General features: G+C 35.7%; 1 protein-coding gene across 2 annotated transcripts in view; it reads left to right on the forward strand.

Moving 5' to 3' along the window:
• Positions 1 to 2,797: 2,797 nt before the first annotated feature.
• The window catches only part of LOC128214275 (PCNA-interacting partner-like), a 28,257-nt gene continuing 7,744 nt past the window's right edge, over positions 2,798 to 23,310 (forward strand). Inside the window, exons 1-10 of one of the 2 annotated variants that reach the window (XM_052920662.1) lie at positions 2,798 to 2,934; positions 5,710 to 5,939; positions 6,777 to 6,961; positions 7,537 to 7,812; positions 8,253 to 8,426; positions 9,086 to 9,250; positions 10,413 to 10,567; positions 11,009 to 11,174; positions 17,547 to 17,719; positions 21,240 to 21,333. In XM_052920662.1, coding sequence (XP_052776622.1) covers positions 5,798 to 5,939; positions 6,777 to 6,961; positions 7,537 to 7,812; positions 8,253 to 8,426; positions 9,086 to 9,250; positions 10,413 to 10,567; positions 11,009 to 11,174; positions 17,547 to 17,719; positions 21,240 to 21,333 — 1,530 coding nt within the window. In that variant the 5' untranslated portion in view covers positions 2,798 to 2,934; positions 5,710 to 5,797. Of the gene's footprint in view, positions 3,008 to 5,709; positions 5,940 to 6,776; positions 6,962 to 7,536; positions 7,813 to 8,252; positions 8,427 to 9,085; positions 9,251 to 10,412; positions 10,568 to 11,008; positions 11,175 to 17,546; positions 17,720 to 21,239; positions 21,334 to 23,310 lie in introns of both variants that reach the window. The other variant, XM_052920661.1, reaches the window with a different exon arrangement.

Here is a 23,310-nt window from a genome sequence, read left to right on the forward strand (position 1 = left end):
TTTGGTGACAGTTGGCGCTCTTGTTTGATAATGTATAAAAATGTACATATATTTAAAATGTTGAACTGTTGGCTGCTTGTATGAAAATGATATATAAATAAAACAACTATGTAAAATGTGTGTTCTTCAATCAAATTTATATAAAAGAATGATTAAGTTAAACCTATTTGAATATAACATTTCCAATTTCCAGATATATAAAGTTATAAGAGCATAATCCAATATTTTCTGTGTAAATAATAATGAAAAGTAATAGTTGCACAAACAAATTACAATCCCGACAGCTTTGAATGGTATACTACATGTACATCTCGCTTCTGAGGTTATTCACGTGCATGTGCATCCGAGGAACGTTAATTAGAAGTGGCATCATAGCTGCAATATGACGGTTTCCTAGTGCTCATACATGTATAGCATACCACTGGGACCCTAGGGTATTGATCTTTATATGAGCCTATCTAAATTGTGCATGCTTTCAACATCCATAATTGGGGTAACGCGATTTAAAAGGCAACCGACTGAAATATTACTGAATCTTGCGACAACATCCGAAAAGAGCAAAGCGCGTATTGTAAGATTCGCAGCTTACATGGTAAAAGTGCTTAAGAACTGATCATTGTATATCACCATGGGAATGTTCTTCGTATCGTACTGTGCCAGGATGGGTATCCTGGTTTGAGTAAGGAAGAAAGAACGTAAAAGTTTAGCACCGTCCCGGCAAAGATATTGATACTGTCAAACCCATAGTAAAATCACCCTTTCAATAGAAGAGATCGGTAACAGAAGCTGGCATATATTGAAAATGCATCGGCATGAGTCTCTGTGGCTAGTTCTAATCCGCCAGCAAATTAAAAGTTGGAGGGTGAAATTAATTAGCGTCTGAATGAACGCAGCAGGGGCGTCAGGCGGACAGAGGTGACGCAGGCATACCTGATTGAAATCTTTTTTTTTCAGCTGTTATTGGCCACTAAATTACCAAGCACCCACTTACCTGACATTCTCGTACACCAGAGCGATGATACTAAGCTATTATTTATCATTATTAAACATTATGCATGAGAATGCGAACCGAGTGCGCGGTGTCAAGTTGTCACACTATAATGCACTGCTGCATTGGTTACATAATATCTGCAGCAACACAATATCCCAAGTAATGCAACATCAACCATACAGCCCAGACCCATAACCGAGGTAATTATTTACCATTGTTTATACAATTGGCTGCTGGTGGAATCTGCTCATCAAGTCGTGTCTAGTATTGTGTTGCCAATGCCATTTCGATCCCGCTCCTTTCTGGTAAGTGTCCCAAGTAATTGAATTATTACTTAACTAATTAAAACCGACATCGAAGCATTGTTAATTAAAGACAAAGTTTAAAATTATCTTTCAACCACCATCATTTATTTCGAGCTTCCTTCGTAGATGGGCGGCCAGTCTAAAGGCTGCGCTGCGGCAACATCCAGTTTTGACCAGCATAGTTACTGACGTATTCAGCCGGAACACCACTGACAATATCACCGGAAGCCTCACCTGCTTCGCCAGCCTCCGTCGGGGAACATCTGTCGTCACCAGTGTCCGTCGGATGTTCGAGAAGTATGCGAAGCGGTGGCGGTGGATATCGTATACAAGTATGACAATGCGGGGGTCAAGGTTATACATGAGTTATATGAAGAGGAAGATGTACAACATCGAGAATGGATACATACACTTTAATGATAGGGACAGTGATGATAAGGGACAGTGATGATATATGTGATGGTCATTATGACGATGATGACGACACGGTGATAATGCGGATGATAATGTTGATGGAGATGATGACGCAGTGTATGCTGAATGTGGCGATGACGCGGCATACGATGGCAGTAAAACTGTCAATACCTGTATATTCTGACGTCGTATATATTTCTGAAAACTTGTCTTAATTTGGTATTTAGTAAGCGCTTTTATTAAATTAACAAGTGCTATATAACTTCTTGATCGTGCATGTGTTTGCATGTATACATTGTACCTTGACGACGGTTATGTTTATATGTCCCTGATCATGGGATTTAGAAGTTTTTTTTTATTAAAATCCCAACTTGCCCTTAACTTTTACTTGCCTAAAACTTTAACCTAAGTCAATCAGGGGCCATAACTTATATTAAGGATATGGAGTTATGTAACTTCATTGGGTGATGGTCCTGAACAATTGTGTGAAGTATTAAGTCAATTGAATGAAGGGTATAGAAGTTATTAAACAATATCCCAACCTGCCCTAAAACTTTAACCTAAGTTCCATAGTCAATCAGGGGCCATAATTTGTATAAAAGATAATATGGAGTTATCTAACCTCATTATGTGATGGCTCTAAACATCTGTGTGAAGTATTAAGTCAATTGAATGAATGGTCTTAGAGTTTTAAGTGAAAATCCCAACTTGCCCTAAAACTTTAACCTACCATTAAACTTTAACCTAAGTCAATCAGGGGCCATAACTTGTATTAAGGACAATATGGAGTTATGTAACCTCACTGTGTGATGGCCCTGAACAACTGCGTGAAGTATTAAGTCAATTGAATGTAGGGTGGTGGACTTATGAGTGAAAATCCCAAATTGCCCTAAAACTTTTAACGGACGAGTAGTATAGCCCACCTAAAAATCGAGCTAAAAATCATAAAACTCCAGGTAAACGAGTTCTACCGTGTTTGACTCATGTAACTAAAAAACTGTTGTCTGTCTCGAGTGACCAATATGAAAGGCGCCTTTTCATTGGGTGAACTCTTTGTTAATAAGTAATTTCATTGGTTGCTGTATATTGACATTTGGAGGGGCAAATTCAAGTTCTCATATTTGTAAACAAAGACATTTAATATAACTGCACAACTTGTCCACCAGTCATACTTAGTATTTTCTAATTATTCATAAAAAGGGCCAACACCGAACACGAGAAGAGGTACACCACGATAATTCAATCAATTTTCAGTTCATTTTAGATTGGAACAATAATTAAGACAGTGTTCGTTGAGGTTTGAGATTTTTTCCCAATTATTGGCTGTACGTTCTATTTAACAAATTTGTTTTTTTTAACTATCCTTTTGTCACAGTGTGTTTTGTATTTTTCGATAAAACAATCTTTTCAACCTGTTGATAATATCTGTGTTAGTTATTGGCACATATTTAGTACTAGTGGTATTGTACAGCGTAATGTAACGTATCACTAGTACTAAATATGTGCCAATAACTAACAGATATTATGTCACAGGGTGAGAAAAGTGTGCAGCCAGACTGGTGCTCAAACCCGGGACCCCTCGCTATCAGGGCGAGTGCTCTACCGACTAAGCTATTGGATTGCTTACACACCTCACAATCTGTATAGGTATCGGTACCGTGACATACTTCCCTGCAAACTGGAAATTCGTCCTCGAATTTGAGGAACATCAGTGCTAAGGAGTTCACATAATTAACACTGAGAGCGTGTTATGCTGCCAAACAGTGCTGCCACGGTCCCTTGTTGGGCGCCAAATGTCACCGGATGGGCGTTACGGGTTCTATCAACGGGAAGGACTGTAATATATTTATATACATAGAATATATATTTATTGCGTGAACCAAACAGTATGTAAGCAAAGCGTCAAGTGAATTTGATTTATCAATCGGCGATAAGATCACACTTGACTGAACACACTGTTCCTTAGGCCTGTAACGAGTACCCGATTAATCGCGAGTCAAAGCAAAATATTCGACCCAAATACTCGCCAGTGCTGAGATCGCTGGATCGCGATTCAAGTGCAAAATTTAATAAAAGAATATAACAAAATGATTTAATTCAATTCCAGCTAATATTTTACTGTTTAAAAAAACCCATATAATGCAATGTTTATCCAAAATGTCCGAAATGTGTTACACTGACGCAACTGGAAGTTAATTCATACAGCGCTAGCATTCAATTCAGTGTGCGGTGTTCGAATGAAGAATGCTTCTTGTCAAGGTTTTAAGGGAATAAAATGTTTTAAAAAGAAAACAAAAATAGAAATAAGAAATGAAAAGTCAAAGGGCATTAAAGAAATTATAAAGAGAAGATCTACAATAATAAAATAAAATGCGAAACTTATGTACAGCTATCATTAATTTTCGTCTGCAATTCAAAGTCAACATGGAATCCCCGTCAACAAAAACATCAAATCCAGTGCTATTTAGAAATGACCCAGCTTCCTATTCTTCTTAAATCTGAAAACATTTCGGGATTGATGTAAAGGCTGACAAAAAAGTAAAAACTGAACAAAAATGAAGCTTTTGTTATACTTTCATTATTCATTTACTTTTAAATTATATATTGCTTTATAACCATGTGAATTGTGAGTCGATTCGTGGATCCCAGGTCAAAGATTGTGATTCGAATCGGATCGCCTTTTGTCCGGCGATACACAGCCCTACTGTTACTGTGATCACTGGTGGGAAATGCATGCCATTGTTAGAAGTTGTTAAACTACTTACTAAGTGATACGTTACATTACGCTGTACAATACCACTAGTACTAAATATGTGCCAATAACTAACACAGATATTGTTAACAGGTTGAAAAGATTGTTTTATCGAAAGATACAAAACACACTGTGACACTTTAAAGCGAAATATTGCATGCCTGAAGTATGAATGGGGGAGGGGGGGGGGTTGTTGAACCAGTCCTTTCGAGTAAATAACAACCACATTGCTATAAAGCAAGCTTAACAGGCTATTGGTAGTGCCCTAGTCATTCTAAAATGCCATCCAAGCTTCTTTTTTAATGATGTTTAGTCTGGAGTAAACATTATTTAAAAAACAAGCCTGAACGGCATTTAAGATTGTTTAGGAAGTGCCCTATACAACTGACATTACACCTCATTTATTTTTAGATATTTTCTAAACACTGGGCTGAATTTATCTGAAAACAATCCGCTTAGCATTCACATAATACTGCCATGTGGCATTCTTTCTACATTGAATGCCAATATTTTAACAGGATACATTATTGCTGTATTTGCTGGTAAGATATGAAATTCAGAGAAAAAACATGGTATGAGGTATTTTGTGCGGTTTTAAGTCAGTCAGAAAAAGCATAAAATATGTGTATGCCTTGATCGTTTGTCACTGTATGATTGAGTCCAAATAATTATATGTTAGGATCTATTTACGGCTTCTTAATTTGTGTAATTATATTTACATTTTAAAAGTTTCGGGATCTTAAAAGAAAATATAATTTTGTTACTCACGATAAGCTGATTCTTGTAAAATAAAGATTGATTAAGGAATTTGTTTCCATGAAATAAGCTACTTAAGCTGTTGCTTATTTCTTTGTTTTCTTCATAACAAATGTGCAATATGTCCTTTTCTATCCACAAGTTGAAAAATCATTTTTCTTCATTCTCCGCTAATCTGTTTTTTTGACCCCACAGGTGCAATTTTCAGTTTACTTATTGATGTAGTTTTGCTAAATTAGACGTTAAGATCCCTAAATCGTAGTTGCAGCTTTAAAATCTTATTTCCTCATTGTCTATCCGGCCAGTTATATAATCAGTCAACAGTTGACTTCTACTGATAAAACCAATGACCAAGACAAGATACAAAAATCTTTATTTAAAGTTGGCAATAAATAACAATAAAAAAATAGATTGTTTAGCTATTTACTATAAAGTTGAAATGCATTGTAGTAAATGTTGATTATATCTAGTCTTTAAACTCTTTTTTCCAGGACTAGAGGAAGATTCCAGGTACCTCAACATACTTGAAAGGCCACACAATATCATAAGCAAGCCAATTTACTGGCATAAAACATCATCATGCCAGAAAATCCGACTGAAGTCGCATCAAGCGAGGATGGATCATCCACTGCATATTTTGTGCAATGTTGTGACATTGATGTCATCAAAAACAGCCTTCATACTGTGCTTAAACATATCAGAGAGGACCAAAACAGCAGTGGTATGTAATTTCATTTTTTATTCATTTGCAGGCCTTATTATTGACAGCATTCCCACTTTCAACCAGTGGTGGATCTAGCAGTTGGCCAATCTATAAACACCTAATTTTAACTTGCTCATTGATACATTGACAATTTAAACACTCATGTATTTATTTCATAAGTACATGTATTTCCACTCTATGAGATGTATAAATGTATTTTTGAATCAAGGGTTGATAAGCATCACTGATTTTATATGTCATATCAAAACCTCAGTGAAATATATCAAAACCTCAGTGAAATAAAAGTTTTGAGGGGGTTTAACAGTTTTGCCACCCACCTTTCCCCCCAGTTACGAATTCCTACATTCGCCACTGCTTTTAATTGAAGTGAATCAAAATAACATGCTTACTGGAATAACTGTTTTAAAACAATGTTGGTAAATACAGTCAGAACCCGTTGGCTTGAACTCCCTTGGCTTGAATTCATTGTTAGCTCGAACTTGATGTTAAGGACCGATTTCTTTATACTGAAGGTAAACAATCCCACTTGGCTCAATTTTTCTGAGGCTCGAGGTATTTTCACCGGCCTCTTGGAGTTCGAGCCAACAGGATTCGACTGTATATAAGGATATTTAACTGTATACTCTGTGTATTTCGCCATGCACATGTGTATGAAAAAAGCTCCATCACAATAGTGCTGAGGCATTTAAAAGTGAGTTTTCTAAGCTTTTTTTCTTCATGCATCTTCTTAAGTTGACTTTGCAATGTATTCCCTAAAAATGAAAATGCTCTAAACTGTTATATAAAATTGTTGAAATATATTCGTATGTTCGTTATTGTTCATTGTATCTTCAGACAATACCATAGTTCTAAGCAGCAGACGTCGTCTGACCAGTCTGCTGACTGTGTGTGGGTACCCGCAGTTTTTTGTGTCGTTGTGCCGGGAGTTCAACCTACTCAAGAATGATCGAGTTACTCTTCTGTCTCCCATGGATCAGCTTATAGCCATACAGCTCTGTCTTGCAGAGAAAAACAAACAGGTGACTAGTCAGATTTTTCATGGAATGGCATAAGGTCATTAAGTTAGTCAAATATTGATACACTTGCATCTTTAAATTGTTATATATTCATTTGGAGTTTGCATCTAACTTAAAAGGTAATATATTTAGATTTTTTCTAGTATTATTCTCTATATTTAAATAATATTTTGTCAACTATTCTTATGTTCTTTTTTTTCCATTGAAAATAAGGCTGATCTTCCCTGATATAAATACTCATAACTATTAAGCCAATCTGTCTGGAGTGTTAACTAATTACATGATAACCCTGAACAAGCAAATGCATATTCACTTGGTAAATGAAGATTATTGGTTATTGAATCACATATTGAACTATTTTGTTTTCATAATTATATGTACATCAGTGAAGTGTATTGTTTATCTGTTCTTGATGTTTGACTTGTCACCCGCTATTCATATTCAATTGCTATAAGTATTAATTTATACCATAGTACCACCATACTGTGACTTAAAAGTTTATTAACTTACTACCATGCCTAAAGACGATAACATCTCATTTCTTGTACATTTTCTGATTTTATGTTTTCAACATGCAGGAAACTGGTGACTTTGATGTTGAATCAAGCATCGTTATTCAAGCCTCAAAAGACATCAACAACTCAAAACTGCTGAGTAATTATGACATCACTTCCTGCAGTCAGGAGTCTGGGATATGTGAACTGTACAGGAAGTTCATGGAGGAATGTAACTGCATTGACATGTGTGACGCCTTTAAACTTGTGAAAGAGGCCTGCGAAAAGGATGAATCCATGAGAAAACAACTGCTGAAGAAAACTCCAGTCATCCTTGATGCGCCTAAATCAGAAATCGATGTAAGATTTGTTTAATATGTTATGGTTTGATATAGGATGATATAGTTTTTACAAAAAAGAGTAAATACAAATGTTCAAGTCTTGCTAAGAATGTTTCGAGTTATGCCACTTGATTGACTAAAAAATTGAATTGATTAAAAAAATGATGAGCGTTGGGAATATCCTTATATAAATATACTAGTACAATAATTATATTCAAGGACTGAACTATCAAAGGCTTTAGATAGATATTCACTGACTTAATATTATTTAAACAAAAACGTTTTAATGCGTATGTACATATTTTGATCGACATATTTGTTTCCCTGTTGCGTAATTTATGTTCTATGAAAGTTTTGATTAATGAGTTTTATTTTTGCATTCATTGGGATAATGTTTAACAATTTATAAAAACTGTTCATTTACTTGTCTGTTTGTACTACTTGGTATTCTCTTTACAGCGACACATGTTAAAGTACTTATGCGAGGGACGGCAAGTGAGAGCAGTTGAAGTTGAAGTTCCCCTGGACTGTGAAGACAACATAACTGTTACCATTGACGACGGTTGCCTAGATACACTGCTGGTGGAGAAGGAGGTCATGAGCACTGTGAAGAAAGCCCCATCTATCACAGATGTAAAAATGTCCAATAATTGGATTTTATCCACCCTTCTTTAAGATTATTTTCCAGGAAAATGCCATTAGATTGTATTCAAAATTATTCTGTCTGTGTTAAGTTGGAGACGACTATCTTAAAGCTTGACTCTCACAGATTGAAAGGTTTGACACTTTTTTAATTTTTTGTCTTGGAAGGAGCCAATTTTTGCGAAAATCCTTGGAAACCAGTTATATAAGACTGCTTACAAAAAGGCAGATAGCAGATTTTTATATTTAAGTTCAAAAATTTATGTTTTATGCATTTTTCTTAAACCATTACTAACGGTTTAAGCCATAAAACATTAATTTTCGAACGGAAATATGAAAATCTTCGATCTGATTTTTTGTCAACAATATTATATCATTCGTTTGCAGATGATTATGCTAAAATTTGCTCTTTCCAAGACAAAAAATAAAAAAAATCAATCTGTGAGAGTGCAGCTTTAAGTGTAATTTGGTTTGATAAGGCTTATAATACTGTATACGTAAGCACTGTCATGTTAAATGCTTCCTGCTCTTTTGATTTGTAAAGATGAAGATAAAATGTTCAAACCATTGTTATGATGTTTGCATTACCTAGTCAAGGCCGAAAATATTTGCTTGGTGTTGCTTATACTCATAAATGTTTTCAATTGCAGGCGTATGTTCGTATCATCTATTTGTCATACCTGGAGTTACTGGTGAACTCGCGCTCAGAGCTAGCCATGTCCCGTGTTTTCAATGTACCGGAACGTGAACTTACCCATGCAGCCTTCACTGATCTAAAACACCAGGCCAGGCAGAAAAACATGACCATGTACCAGGTGAGAAGGCTTATCAGTTAAAAAACTTACAAACTGTGCATGTATGCAAGGAAAATAAAGTTCATTATTATGAGCTTTCAATTTAGGAGAAACATACAGTTGTTAAGTTAGTTTGCATTTAAAATAGTAAGAAGTACCTTGAATTGGATTTAAACAACTTTGGAAACAATTTCAACATACGGTCTAAGATGGCCCTTCTTTGGGCATGCATCCCTTATATTGCAAATAATTTTTAGGGTTGGAGTTGATGGCCTGTTTCCATCTATTTATGCTTAAAGATGCACTCTTGCTCCCAAATAAGATATACCAAAATTAATTAAATTGTTTTAATGTATCAAAAAGGATGAATAAATGTCAGAAACAAAGGTTCTTATGAGAGATAGCGAGTTTAATTTGAAAGAAAGCTGCAGAAAACACGGTACTTCTACCTTATGAAACGATAGTAGATCACAGTAAATCTTTTATCATTCACCAATCATTTAATTTTTTGGCGTTTTCAGCTATTAAATACACGATTACAATCTTGTTATCATTAATATTTTTTTTCAATAAATACATTATTTAGTAAGTAGGTTTATCACTCAAAATTTAAGTTTGTTTTACATGTGTATGTATTGATTTTCAATAAGTGTCACTTTAAAGTATTTACATATGAAGGGCCGTAAAGCCCTAGTTCCCTGAGTTAATAAGCCAAACATGACAGGGGACAAACACTTTAGACACGTTAAGGTTTCACAACAAAAATTGACTTGCACATATATGTCTTAATTGTTCTAGAACAAACCTGGTGTTTAGAGTACATGTCTATATTTAGTTTAAAGTTTTGACAACTTTTGTTTGCAGGCTTCAAAGCTTATTCATTAAGTTGTCTCCCTTTAACTAAGCTTAAATGAGTTGCCTTTACTTCGTATGCCAGTATAATTTCTTTGCCTCATGTGTACTTACCAATAACATGTAAATCCGGTAACACCCTTGAAGCCCAAGTTAAGAGGGTTGAGAAATTTGTATAGCTTACTCAAGTTAACTTGTATTACAGACTGCAACCTCATAAGTTATGCTTATATACATACTGGATACTCCCCAGACTCAAGTAACTACATGTTAAGTGAAAAGTTAATCATAATGATGCTAATGCTCACTAATCAGTTAACTTAATTTTCAGACAGCAACTTCATACATAATGCGTATCCGACTGGGCGGGAAAGGGTATGCCCCAGACTCAAGTAACCCCCTGGCTCCACATGTAAAGGGGGTTGGGGAGTTTGTGTCCCTGATGCATCGTATGGAGACTGTGCTGGAGGAGGAACCTGATATCAGGTACAGATCAGGCCGTGTCAAATATATTTTATGTTCATGTAGTTCTATTGGTTGTTACTTTCTTTGTTGTTAGTATTGACACTCTAGTTGGTGTCGAATTTGAAGCCATGAGAGTCCTCAACAGGGCTCCTACCTAAACAGCATTTTTGCTTATGTGGCTGGAAGCTTTGCCCCTCTGCATCCCAATCGGGGGCTTAAACTGGCCCCAATACCCCTAACGAAACAGCCCTTCCGCTGGCAGTTCAATGACATCCATATATCTGTCTGTTTTGTAAATAGTGTCATAACAATAAGGTATGTGATCACAATAAAGTCAGCCTTCTGATCCATACTTTGCATCTTTAAAATTTAGTACATACTAATTGAGAATAGTTTTGAATAATCACACATTCTCTTCAAGTTTTGAATCTCTGGTCACTGTTGTTATTGATTATTTTGAAGATCTGCATGTAAGCGTACAGTGAACATCGTCAAGCGAGAGATGGTGAAATGTCGGGACAGTAAGATACGTCAGTCTAGCGTGGAGAGTGTGGCTGAACTCTTACATGAACAGATAGCTGCCATCATCGATACTCTGGACACCCAGATTGTTGACACACCTGGAAAGGTATGTGTTGGTGATAAGGGTTTTGGGGGGACAGTAAGGTACGCCAGTCTAGCCTTGAAGGTCTGGTTGACTACCTTATGAACAGATAGCTGCCACTAGTGTTGTGCCGATGATCAATTATAATCGACAATTGATTGGAAAGGTCTACGTCGGCGACAATCGATAGTGAAATTTGAACAATCGATTATAGAGACAAGGGACATAACCACTACAGACTAATTTTCTTATTCTGGTTAATGCTAGTTCATGTAAGGTGTTACTATGTTCAGTTATTTAGTCATATTCTTATCAAGTCAGTACAGTACTTTATTACTATTTTTTTTTTAATTTAACTGCTATAGGAATGGTTCTCAACCTCTAATGTTTGTGGTTTAAAAGTGATTTTAAAACATGTTCCCGTTTACTTCTTACAATGTAGAAATTTAGTTTTCTCAGTTTTCTGAAAGGCAGGTTCTTGGAAAATATATAGAATAATCAACTGCTTGTTGTACTTGTTACTGACTGATTATTAAAAACAAATTGATATATTTCTTTTTTATTATTTTACACATGTATACAATGCTAAGACCAAAATTGAGCCTGTGGTCAAATGTTCTGTAATAGTAACGTGTAAACACTAAAGGACAGTTGCGTTCTGAATAAATAATGTAATTTATACAAAGAAATGTACAAACACTATTGTAAGGGGACATTGGTGCTTAAAACTGGTACATGTACTGTATCTGCATGCCTTAAATGACCAAAGATAATTGAATGATAATTAAACCGATTAATAATCGATCATTGATCGGTTTCATAAACCGATTATCGATAGTAATTTTTCTGTCTGATTCCCAACACTAGCTGCCACTACAGGCACCTTAGATACCTAAGTTAATACACCGAGAAACTTCATTGCTATATGTTGTAACTGGATCAAGATTATAGAAGAATATAATTGAAAATCCAGTAGAAACATGATATGTCTTTTGTCTGATAGTAAGGCATCATGACAAATTAAATTGGCATACCTGCATCTTTGCAACAGAAGACATCTGTGTCAAAGGTTGCATGCACAAACTGTGTTGGCCATTGCTTACATACAAGTAGAATTTTGAGCAAGTTTTAGAAATAACGGGGCTGCAAACGAATGCCAGGGTGCTAAGGCAGAATAGATTAACTCCTATAGGAGATAACTTAAAATGTTAACATTGTCTTGAATAGTTGAAAAGCAAGTGCCATAAAACATTATGCAAACAAGGGCAATCACTCTGACTGAAGCACTTTTTAAGTTGCACCCCTTTGAACAACTTCACTGCATAGTTTGCAAATGAATGTTGACAAGCTGAAATAAGTAATATAGAGAATATGACATAAGCCAACAATATGACATCATAGGTTCTTGTTGCTAAAAATAAAACTGCAATTCACATGGTGTGATGTGCAGTAAAGATCATGGTTACTTTTATCGTTATTTATTAAAAAAAGGTGTAAAACATATTTTGATTTGATGTTAAAACTTGAAAATTTACCATAAGACTGATTTCTGCTTGTTGCTGTGAATTAATGTTAATTTTTAACCTACATACACTATTAAGTTATAGTTGTATAAGTTAACCTTTCTTACACTGAAATATCAACAAAAAACCCTGCAATACTTACAATAAATGTTAATACTTGTTTTTCATCTGCAGTAAAATGTTTATTTGTAAGTTACTTCAATTGTTCATTGTTTCATTGTGAGTTAAATGTCAAGACCTTTGTTTGTGATTTTATCACATTTACGTACTATCACTGACAGGAGGGTAATGTTCTCGGAAACATCGTTGTTTTGATGTACTTGTCATTAATTTCAGTCAAACTAGTGGTAAAAATAGCTTTACTGACTTTGATGAAAATAAATCACTCTCTGATAATGGTAACAGTTTGGTGGGGGAGGTTAATTAACCTTTACAAAGATTATGCATGATGTTATCATCACTTTGATTCGTAATGTGTTGGCAAAATGTTACTTCTGACCACAAAGATCATTAAATGTGAACTTTTAGTATGTCCCATTAGTGGTTTTTTATGACTGTTTCAAGACTGTGATTTTGTTTACTTGTATTTTTCAATTGGTTGGTACATTCTATAAACTTTAAATAAAAATGAATAATCAAAGAGATTTGATTGGTTCTGCATAATTTTTGCATTTCCTGCTGAATATGTTATATAGTTTTGCCATGTAATAATTCATCTGAAACCAAATATCAAAATTGACAATACCCATGTGTCATTTTGGAAAAACAGCCATTCATTAGCAACAGAAATATGGTAAAGCATCTTCTAATAGTTATTATTTACAGGAAATGAGCTGTTTATTGTTGGTTTTTTACCACATACGTGAGGTTTTAGCGATGTTTTGAAAGGACTGAGTGCTACTGTAGCCACAAGGTGCTAAGGGAGATAAGCGCACATTCTATCTGGCCTTGAGGAACTTGAAGGTTAAGAACTTTGCAGGAAAAGTTCGGAATTATGTTTTTTTGAAGAAATTTTAGTTTTCAACTGCAAAATATTTCGATTAAGTATGTATTTATTATTATGTTATATGTACAGTGAAACTACGTTCCCTCAAACAAGCGATCGTTCGAGAACCGGCGTTCCCTCGAGGTCGGAGCTTGGTCCCGAACTTTTTTCCTTCTATTTTCATATAAAATATACCCACGCTGCATCGAAACCTAATTATGTCGAGCAGTCGAGCAATATCCTCGGTCCCAAGTACACAAATCGTTCACAAAACCTTATGGGTCTCTCGAGGACATAATTTCACACTTTTTCCCGAACGCGTGTTCCAAAATAAACAAACAATTGCTAGGTGTTAAAATTTTCGCAAGTTGTAAAAATTGCAATGACAGTTGAAAGGCAATTTAATAAGGTGTGAAAAACCGTTTTTCACTGTTAACGCATGACCGATATTAGTTTATATGGGCATTTGAGATGATAATAATGAAAAGTTAATGAAGAGAAGTTAACGCTTTAGATGTTCTTTGAATTCACTGCCGATGCTGACCGTGATCTTCAGACGCTCTGTACGCTGTTACGTCACATTACGATTGAACAGTTTTGCGAAACCGACAAGATACGCCAATCAACAATCCTTGATTTTGTGAAACTTAAATTTGACTAATGCCACAATATGTACTGTCATTCAAATGTTGCTTGTTACGAAAATGTGCTTTTTTGTTAAAATAAACATTTCTATTTATTCACTTATTGTTTTTTCTTTTGCGTTTTACATTTAGTTTACATCAACCTTTGAACATATTAGCGATTTCCACAACGCAACACATCGGTGTCTTAGTAAACAGTCTGTTTGACGACTTCAACCTTAAAATACACTGAAAGATATTTCATATCAAACTGGAAAATTGAAAATCGGGTCGTTCGAAACATCGGTTCCGTCAAGGTTTTGGCTCGGTTCCTGGCGACCTCGAGCGATCGCAGTTTTACTGTATTAAAACAACACAAACATTTTTATGATTATCTTAAGCATTTAATTCTATGAAGGCATTTATAAGGGCGCTACCAAAAAGGGCCAGGGTACAGCACCCCTCCATAACGCCTTAGCTAAATGTCAAGCACAAAGAATAGGCTTTATATAGGCACATTTTGATGTTATTGGCTCATTTATTCCAAGAATAAGTATAGCTGTACTTCTCACCCTGGCTTTTGTGTCAGATAAGATAACTCTATTTTGCATATGATGAAAATTATTGCCCTTTATTGTTTGACTAAGAAATTCTGTTGAAGGTTTTGCATGTTAGCACATATAAGTCAGTATCGCAGCATCTTCTTCACATATTGCATTGAAACATTTTGCAAGGGTTTCCATCCATCAAACCTACTAAATTTATCACGTTATATAACTTTATTTTGCAAGTAATGCTCATAATGGCCCGTTGTTAATTGACTTAGAAATTCTGGTTATGGCATCACAGCAACTACTTGATGTATTGCATTAAACTTTATTCAACACTTACAGCTTCATTCCATCCTTTTTAATAAACTGATCAAGAAGATAATTATCTAGCATGAATATCAGATGATTGCCCTTTATTATTTGACTTGAATTGTGGATAAAAGCAATGAAATAGTCAATCACACTTTTTGTGTGATAATCCTTGTTAGCTCGACTATTCGAAGAATAGGTGGGCTATACTACTCGCCCCGGTGTCAGCGTCGGTGTCCGGTTAAAGTTTTAGGGCAAGTTGGGATTTTCACTTATAAGTCCAATACCCTTCATTCAATTGACTTAATACTTCACACAGTTGTTCAGGGCCATCACATGATGAGGTTAGATAACTCCATATTATTCTTTACACAGATTATGGCCCCTGATTAACTATGGAACTTAGGTTAAAGTTTTAGGGCAGGTAGGGATATTAATTAATAACTTCTATACCCTTCATTCAATTGACATAATACTTCACACAATTGTTCAGGACCATCACCCAATGAGGTTACATAACTCCATATCCTTAATACAAGTTATAGCCCCTGATTGACTTAGGTTAAAGTTTAAGGGCAGGTTAAAGTTTTAGGGCAAGTTGGGATTTTCACTTAAAACTCCAATACCCTTCATTCAATTGACTTAATACTTCACACAGTTGTTCAGGGTCATCACATGATGAGGTTAGATAACTCCATATTATTCTTTACACAAATTATGGCCCCTGATTGACTATGGAACTTAGGTTAAAGTTTTAGGGCAGGTTGGGATATTTATTAATAACTTTTATACCCTTTGTTCAATTGACTTAATACTTCACACAGTTGTTCAGGACCATCACACAATGAGGTTACATAACTCCATATTATCCTTTATACAAGTTATGGCCCCTAATTATGGATCTGGTTATGGCCCCTGATTGACTTAGGTTAAAGTTTTAGGGCAGGTTAAAGTTTTAGGGCAAGTTGGGATTTTCACTTAAAACTCCAATACCCTTCATTCAATTGACTTAATACTTCACACAGTTGTTCAGGGTCATCACATGATGAGGTTAGATAACTCCATATTATTCTTTACACATATTATGGCCCCTGATTGACTATGGAACTTAGGTTAAAGTTTTAGGGCAGGTTGGGATATTGTTTAATAACTTCTATACCCTTTGTTCAATTGACTTAATACTTCACACAGTTGTTCAGGACCATCACACAATGAGGTTACATAACTCCATATTATCCTTTATACAAGTTATGGCCCCTGATTGACTTAGGTTAAAGTTTAAGGGCAGGTTAAAGTTTTAGGGCAAGTTGGGATTTTCACTTAAAACTCCCAATACCATTCATTCAATTGACTTAATACTTCACACAGTTGTTCAGAGCAATCACATGATGAGGTTAGATAACTCCATATTATCTTTTATACAAATTATGGCCCCTGATTAACTATGGAACTTAGGTTAAAGTTTTAGGGCAGGTTGGGATATTTATTAATAACTTCTATACCCTTCATTCAATTGACTTAATACTTCACACAATTGTTCAGGACCATCACCCAATGAGGTTACATAACTCCATATCCTTAATACAAGTAATGGCCCCTGATTGACTTAGGTTAAAGTTTTAGGGCAAGTAAAAGTTAAGGGCAAGTTGGGATTTTAATAAAAAAACTTCTATACCGTTCATTCAATGCACTTAATAAAATTCAAAATTATTATTTACGACCATCTTACAACAAGAAACACAACTTCATTTAAACCCTAAATACAAATTATGGCCCTTGATTTTTTTTTTTATTTCTTTTGAAAGACATATTCTTGACCACATTTTTAAAATGGGAAATCAAGTTATTTGATTCGGGTGGGCTGGTAGGAGGGCAGCATCAAAGTCATCTTATGTATTGAATAATTTTAGTTAGGTTTGACATAAAGAGACCAAACTTGGTAATATTACATCGTTATTGTATTCACTTCTAAGTCAAAGCGGCGTAGTCAAGCGCGCTGTCTTACGACGGCTCTTGTTATTCTGGCATTTACAAATTGTATTATGATTTTGAAATTAATATGTCACAGTGTGTTTGTAAAGAAAAAACCCATCTGTGATAGGTTAAACGAAAAAGGCATCCTTTTGCCATATGGTGCTTTTTAGTTCACTGACACAAATGTTTTGATGTTCGCATTTCTGGACATTTAACTCATAATTGTATGTTTGTATTCCGTTATTTAAAGTCTACTTCCCTTTTAGAAATAAAACATTGAAAAATGAATGGGAAATTATGAGGGTAGTTTGTGACGTGTCATCTGCAAACATCTGCAAATTTTTATTTTATTAGGTTTTGAATTCCCGATATGGTTGTGAGAAATATTAAAATCTCTCAAATTCCAGTGCACAAAACATGTTTGATTCCAGCCTGCAGCAAGTGGGGGCTCCCTGACGAGTCGAAGAGCCCGTAAAGCCTTACGCCGCCTTCTGGACAAACTGGCCACAGTGGATGATGACATGTCCAGTCTTGACCACTTGACCGACATCTACTCTAGTCAACGTACACCGCTACGCTTTCCCTCCGTTCTATCTCAGTTTAGGTGAGAATGTTAGATACTAATGGCTGGTTTCTTAAATCTATATTTGGTATGTCTCAAATGAAAATACATTGTGCACTTCTTAAGCAGTATGGTTTGGTGAAAAAACGCCATCTTAGAGATACAATCCAATTCACAACCCTAGTTTTGTGACAAAAAAACTGTCAGTGTTTTGTGAAAGATTATCACATGGTTCAAGTGGAGGACACAGGTAAAGAATCTGACCATTACTGGTTTAGGCAGGAATCCATCTGACCAGTGTGGTTTAGGCAGGAATCCATCTGACCAGTGTGGTTTAGGCAGGAATCCATCTGACCATTACTGGTTTAGGCAGGAATCCATCTGACCATTACTGGTTTAGGCTGGAATCCATCTGACCAGTGTGGTTTAGGCAGGAATCCATCTGACCATTACTGGTTTAGGCAGGAATCCATCTGACCAGTGTGGTTTAGGCAGGAATCCATCTGACCAGTGTGGTTTAGGCAGGAATCCATCTGACCATTACTGGTTTAGGCAGGAATCCATCTGACCATTACTGGTTTAGGCAGGAATCCATCTGACCAGTGTGGTTTAGGCAGGAATCCATCTGACCATTACTGGTTTAGGCAGGAATCCATCTGACCAGTTTCTTACAAATTGTTTGAGACTGGCTATTATCCTGGCCCCAATTTCTTGAAATATATTAATGATAACAGGTCTCAGTATCATATTTCATTCAGTCAAATTGCTTGCTTAAATTTGATTTTATGGACTAAAACATTGTTTTACTTTAAACTACCTTCCTAAGAAAGTCTCAAAACTCTTTAAAATAAGAACATTACACAAATTATACCAAAAACAAAAGAAGTCAGCTAAGCTTGATCCTGTTAACTTATGACAGAAGCTTGTATGAGAAATATGAGGCCGTTTTGCATTATAATAAAAACATTGTTGGATAATATACTCCCTGACCTCTCTGGCAGGATGGGCCTTGGATCTACTTTTGTCTGACTACCCTCCAATTGAACCCAGTTTTCTTATATAAACCATGTGTTGTCCTCGTGATTGCTTGTGTTGACTTAAACCTAATTTTCATCTCATTTATATGAACTGTTTTTTAGCTAGTGCTAATTATACCTCCTTAATAACAGGTCAGACTCTTAAATGAAAAACATTCTCAAGGCCAAATGTTTGTTAGATTCATCTGGTGTTGATTGTCTAATGCCTTTGTACTTGACATTTTGTCAATCACACATTGAATATTTAATAGAATTTCCTCAAAGTTTAGTTTTAACTTTAGGAGCTTTTTTTAAGTAAAGAGCATTTTTTGTGTAATTTCAAATTAATGGCAAGTCAAGATACTATGAATACTAGTGGAGCACTATGACAAATATGAAATGAGGTTAAAATAAAAATGGTAAGGTAATTATTACTATTTAGAACATATGTGCAAATTGTTTAAATGAAACATGACATTCAAAATATTCATTGTCAAAAAGGATGTTTTTACAAGGATGATTTACTGTAAAACTTTACTTGAAGAAACACCATTTAGTGAATACAAATTTTAAGATGATCATGGTGTCAAAACATATCAAGACAATAGCGCAATTTGACATAATTGTATAAGGCTATGGGGTTAATAGTTTCATAACTAACGGACAACAGTATATTTATTATAACATATTTTTGGTCATCCACAGTTTAAGTCATTTACTGGACTAGTTTCCTCGTTACTGGACATCAGTAAAAGTACATTATTTCAGGTCACACGTACATCATTCACTGGACACTGGACATGACAACTGGTGTTGTGAGTGACCTCTAACTTTGACTCATGTTGCCTTTTTCGATTCAATCTGTCTTCACCTTAACCTTTTAAGTAAGGTTGTTACAAAAAGTAACAGGTTATTTTTATGTTTGACATATAGTTTTAGCCAATGGTGAAGAGGAAATATTAAAAAATGGTGATTGATTTAACCATTGAAATGGCTGCATATAGTGTTTAAAATGAATCATTTCATGACTGTGGCGCAGGCATGTACCAGTACCAGCAGGAAACAATTCTACCTTTTCATACTGAAAGAATACGTTTAGCTCCAAATGCAATCAAGCTAAAATGAATTGTTTTGAAATGGAAATTTTCAATTATTGTGCATTTTCAAGATTTTGTATAGTTTTTAATTCATGCATGTACATAAGACAGGTTATGACATACCACCACTTTCAGTAGCTGCCTCTTACAAGATGATAACAAAAATTCAATAACCACGCCAAATTTTAGTTGATTTCCAGAATTTAGTATGTGAATATTTTCATTTTCTATGACACTTAAAACTAAGGTTGCCATCACCTTAAAGTTTTTCATTCAATGAGGAAAATGATGGTCTTTTTTCAGTTAATGTTTGCTCTTCTATTTGTAACTTACCAGGAAATTGATTTAGGTTATGAACCTTTATATCGGCTGTTCTGAAATGCCACTTGTTAACCCCATCACATTTAAATGATAAATCGCAAGTGCGCTAAAAACAGACTTCCCAATTTTATGTGTTTCTAGTAATTACAAATGAAAAAAGAACAACATGTAGATATCTGCTCTCAAAAATGGAATAACGTGGTATTTTTCTGCTTTTTTTGTTCAACTAATGTCTTTTTGGATTGAGTTGTTATTGACAATTGTTTTGATGGTTAACCATTAATGCAGCTGATTTGAATTTTGATAAATGTCACTTGTTATAAGAACTCGCTCTCAAAATATCACAGATAATTAACCTTTTCATATCTGAATTAATGTACTAATACATGACAGTGTTTTGGGAACGTTGATCAAATGTTTATGTCATAAAACCTGTCATTTTACAGTTATAAATGTTCGCCAGTAAACCAGTAACAAACTTTACAATGCTGTATATCTCAAAATTATTTTATTGTTATTCATTTATTCTTTGTTGATAGTCAGTCATCTGAGTCATCTACATTAGTTGTTTGTTTTTCTATTTCTGTCATTTGAAATTGATGTTTCCCAATAGAGATGACTAACAACAGAAAATAACCTAAAATTAGCTGAAAAGTATTCAAAATAATTTTCATGAGTCACAAACAGTTTGATTTTTGAGTCACAAAAAGGTGATTTGCTGACAAAAAATTTGAAAATAATTTTTAAAATAATGTGTTTTCCAGTAAACATTTATACATGCCATATGTCTGGAGATTATATTTTAAATCATAGTGATTACCCTGATTCAGAAAACCTGAATCCATAATACAATTTTAAAGCTAGGGACTCCCATTTTGAAATTACTGTGCATCTCTAGGACCCCTAAATAAGCATTCATTGAGTGTATACAGTTATATTGGGAAGCCATACAATTTTCAGGTAGCTTGAATTCATCAACAATAAGAGTCATAGGACCTCCAGCTGGAATGTCCTATGAAAAATCCTGGGAGGTATTATTTGTTGGGTCACTGAGAAAAAAAACAGACAAGCATTAACATCCTCTTTTGGCACTTTTGTTATAAGATTGTAACTAGCTTGTTTTTGCAGGTCTCCTATGGAAGACTTGGAAGTGACGAGCCCTGGAAACCGGTTTAACCAGTCACTGTCACAGAGAGTACTGAACCAGTCGCTCAAGAAACAGGTACAACTTATTAAATTGTTATGTAAGTAAGAGTTTGTCTAACAGAAATGATGTGTAAATTATTCTTATCATTTTTTGACAGAAACATAGTTGTGGTAACAACAAAGGATTGATTTTGTCATTTGCAAGGTAGTAGTCATGTTGTCATTGGCAAGGAAGGTGTCATGTTGTCCATGGCAAGGTAAGTGATGTAATAGCAAGGTAGGTGTTGTGTTGTCAATGGCAAAGATGGTGTAATTTTGTCATTGACAAGATAGGTGACATGTAGTCCGTGGAAAGGTAGGTGTCATGTTGTCATTGGCAAATTCATTGTTTTTATGGGCAAGTTTCTTGTCATGTTGTCAATGGCAACGTAGTTGTAATTGGAAAGGAAGTACCCATGCTGTCAATATGCAAGGTAGTTGCCATGCTGTCATTGGCAAGGTACTTGTCATGCTGTCATTGACAAGGTACTTGTCATGCTGTCATTGGCAAGGTAGTTGTCATTTTGTCATCGGCAAGGTACTTGTCATTCTGTCATTGACCAGGTTGTTGTCATGCTGTCATTGACATGGTAGTTGTCATGCTGCCATTGACATGGTAGTTATCATGCTGTCATTTGCAAGGTAGTTGTCATGTTGTCATTGGCAAGGTAGTTGTCACGATGCCATTGGCAAGGTAGTTGTCATGCTGTCATTAGCAAGGTAGTTGTAATGCTGTCATTAGCAAGGTAGTTGTCATGCTGCCATTAGCAAGGTAGTTGTCATGCTGCCGTTGGCAAGGTAGTTGTCATGCTGCCATTGGCAAGGTAGTTGTCATGCTGTCATTAGCAAGGTAGTTGTCATGCTGCCATTGGCAAGGTAGTTGTCATGCTGCCATTGGCAAGGTAGTTGTCATGCTGCCATTGGCAAGGTAGTTGTCATGCTGTCATTAGCAAGGTAGTTGTCATGCTGCCGTTGGCAAGGTAGTTGTCATGCTGTCATTAGCAAGGTAGTTGTCATGCTGTCATTGGCAAGGTAGTTGTAATGCTGTCATTAGCAAGGTAGTTGTCATGCTGCCATTGGCAAGGTAGTTGTCATGCTGCCATTGGCAAGGTAGTTGTCATGCTGCCATTGGCAAGGTAGTTGTCATGCTGCCATTGGCAAGGTAGTTGTCATGCTGTTATTGGCAAGGTAGTTGTCATGCTGCCATTAGCAAGGTAGTTGTCATGCTGCCATTTGCAAGGTAGTTGTCATGCTGTCATTAGCAAGGTAGTTGTAATGCTGCCATTGGCAAGGTAGTTGTAATGCTGTCATTAGCAAGGTAGTTGTCATGCTGTCATTAGCAAGGTAGTTGTCATGCTGCCATTAGCAAGGTAGTTGTAATGCTGTCATTAGCAAGGTAGTTGTAATTCTGCCATTAGCAAGGTAGTTGTCATGCTGTCATTAGCAAGGTAGTTGTAATGCTGCCATTAGCAAGGTAGTTGTAATGCTGTCATTAGCAAGGTAGTTGTAATTCTGCCATTAGCAAGGTAGTTGTCATGCTGTCATTAGCAAGGTAGTTGTCATGCTGTCATTAGCAAGGTAGTTGTAATGCTGTCATTAGCAAGGTAGTTGTAATGCTGCCATTAGCAAGGTAGTTGTAATGCTGCCATTAGCAAGGTAGTTGTAATGCTGTCATTAGCAAGGTAGTTGTCATGCTGCCATTAGCAAGGTAGTTGTCATGCTGCCATTAGCAAGGTAGTTGTCATGCTGCCATTGGCAAGGTAGTTGTCATGCTGCCATTGGCAAGGTAGTTGTCATGCTGCCATTGGCAAGGTAGTTGTCATGCTGCCATTAGCAAGGTAGTTGTCATGCTGCCATTGGCAAGGTAGTTGTAATGCTGCCATTAGCAAGGTAGTTGTCATGCTGCCATTGGCAAGGTAGTTGTCATGCTGCCATTGGCAAGGTAGTTGTCATGCTGCCATTGGCAAGGTAGTTGTCATGCTGCCATTAGCAAGGTAGTTGTCATGCTGCCATT

The sequence above is a fragment of the Mya arenaria genome, chromosome 13 (assembly GCF_026914265.1).
Source record: "Mya arenaria isolate MELC-2E11 chromosome 13, ASM2691426v1".
NCBI lineage: Eukaryota > Metazoa > Mollusca > Bivalvia > Myida > Myidae > Mya > Mya arenaria.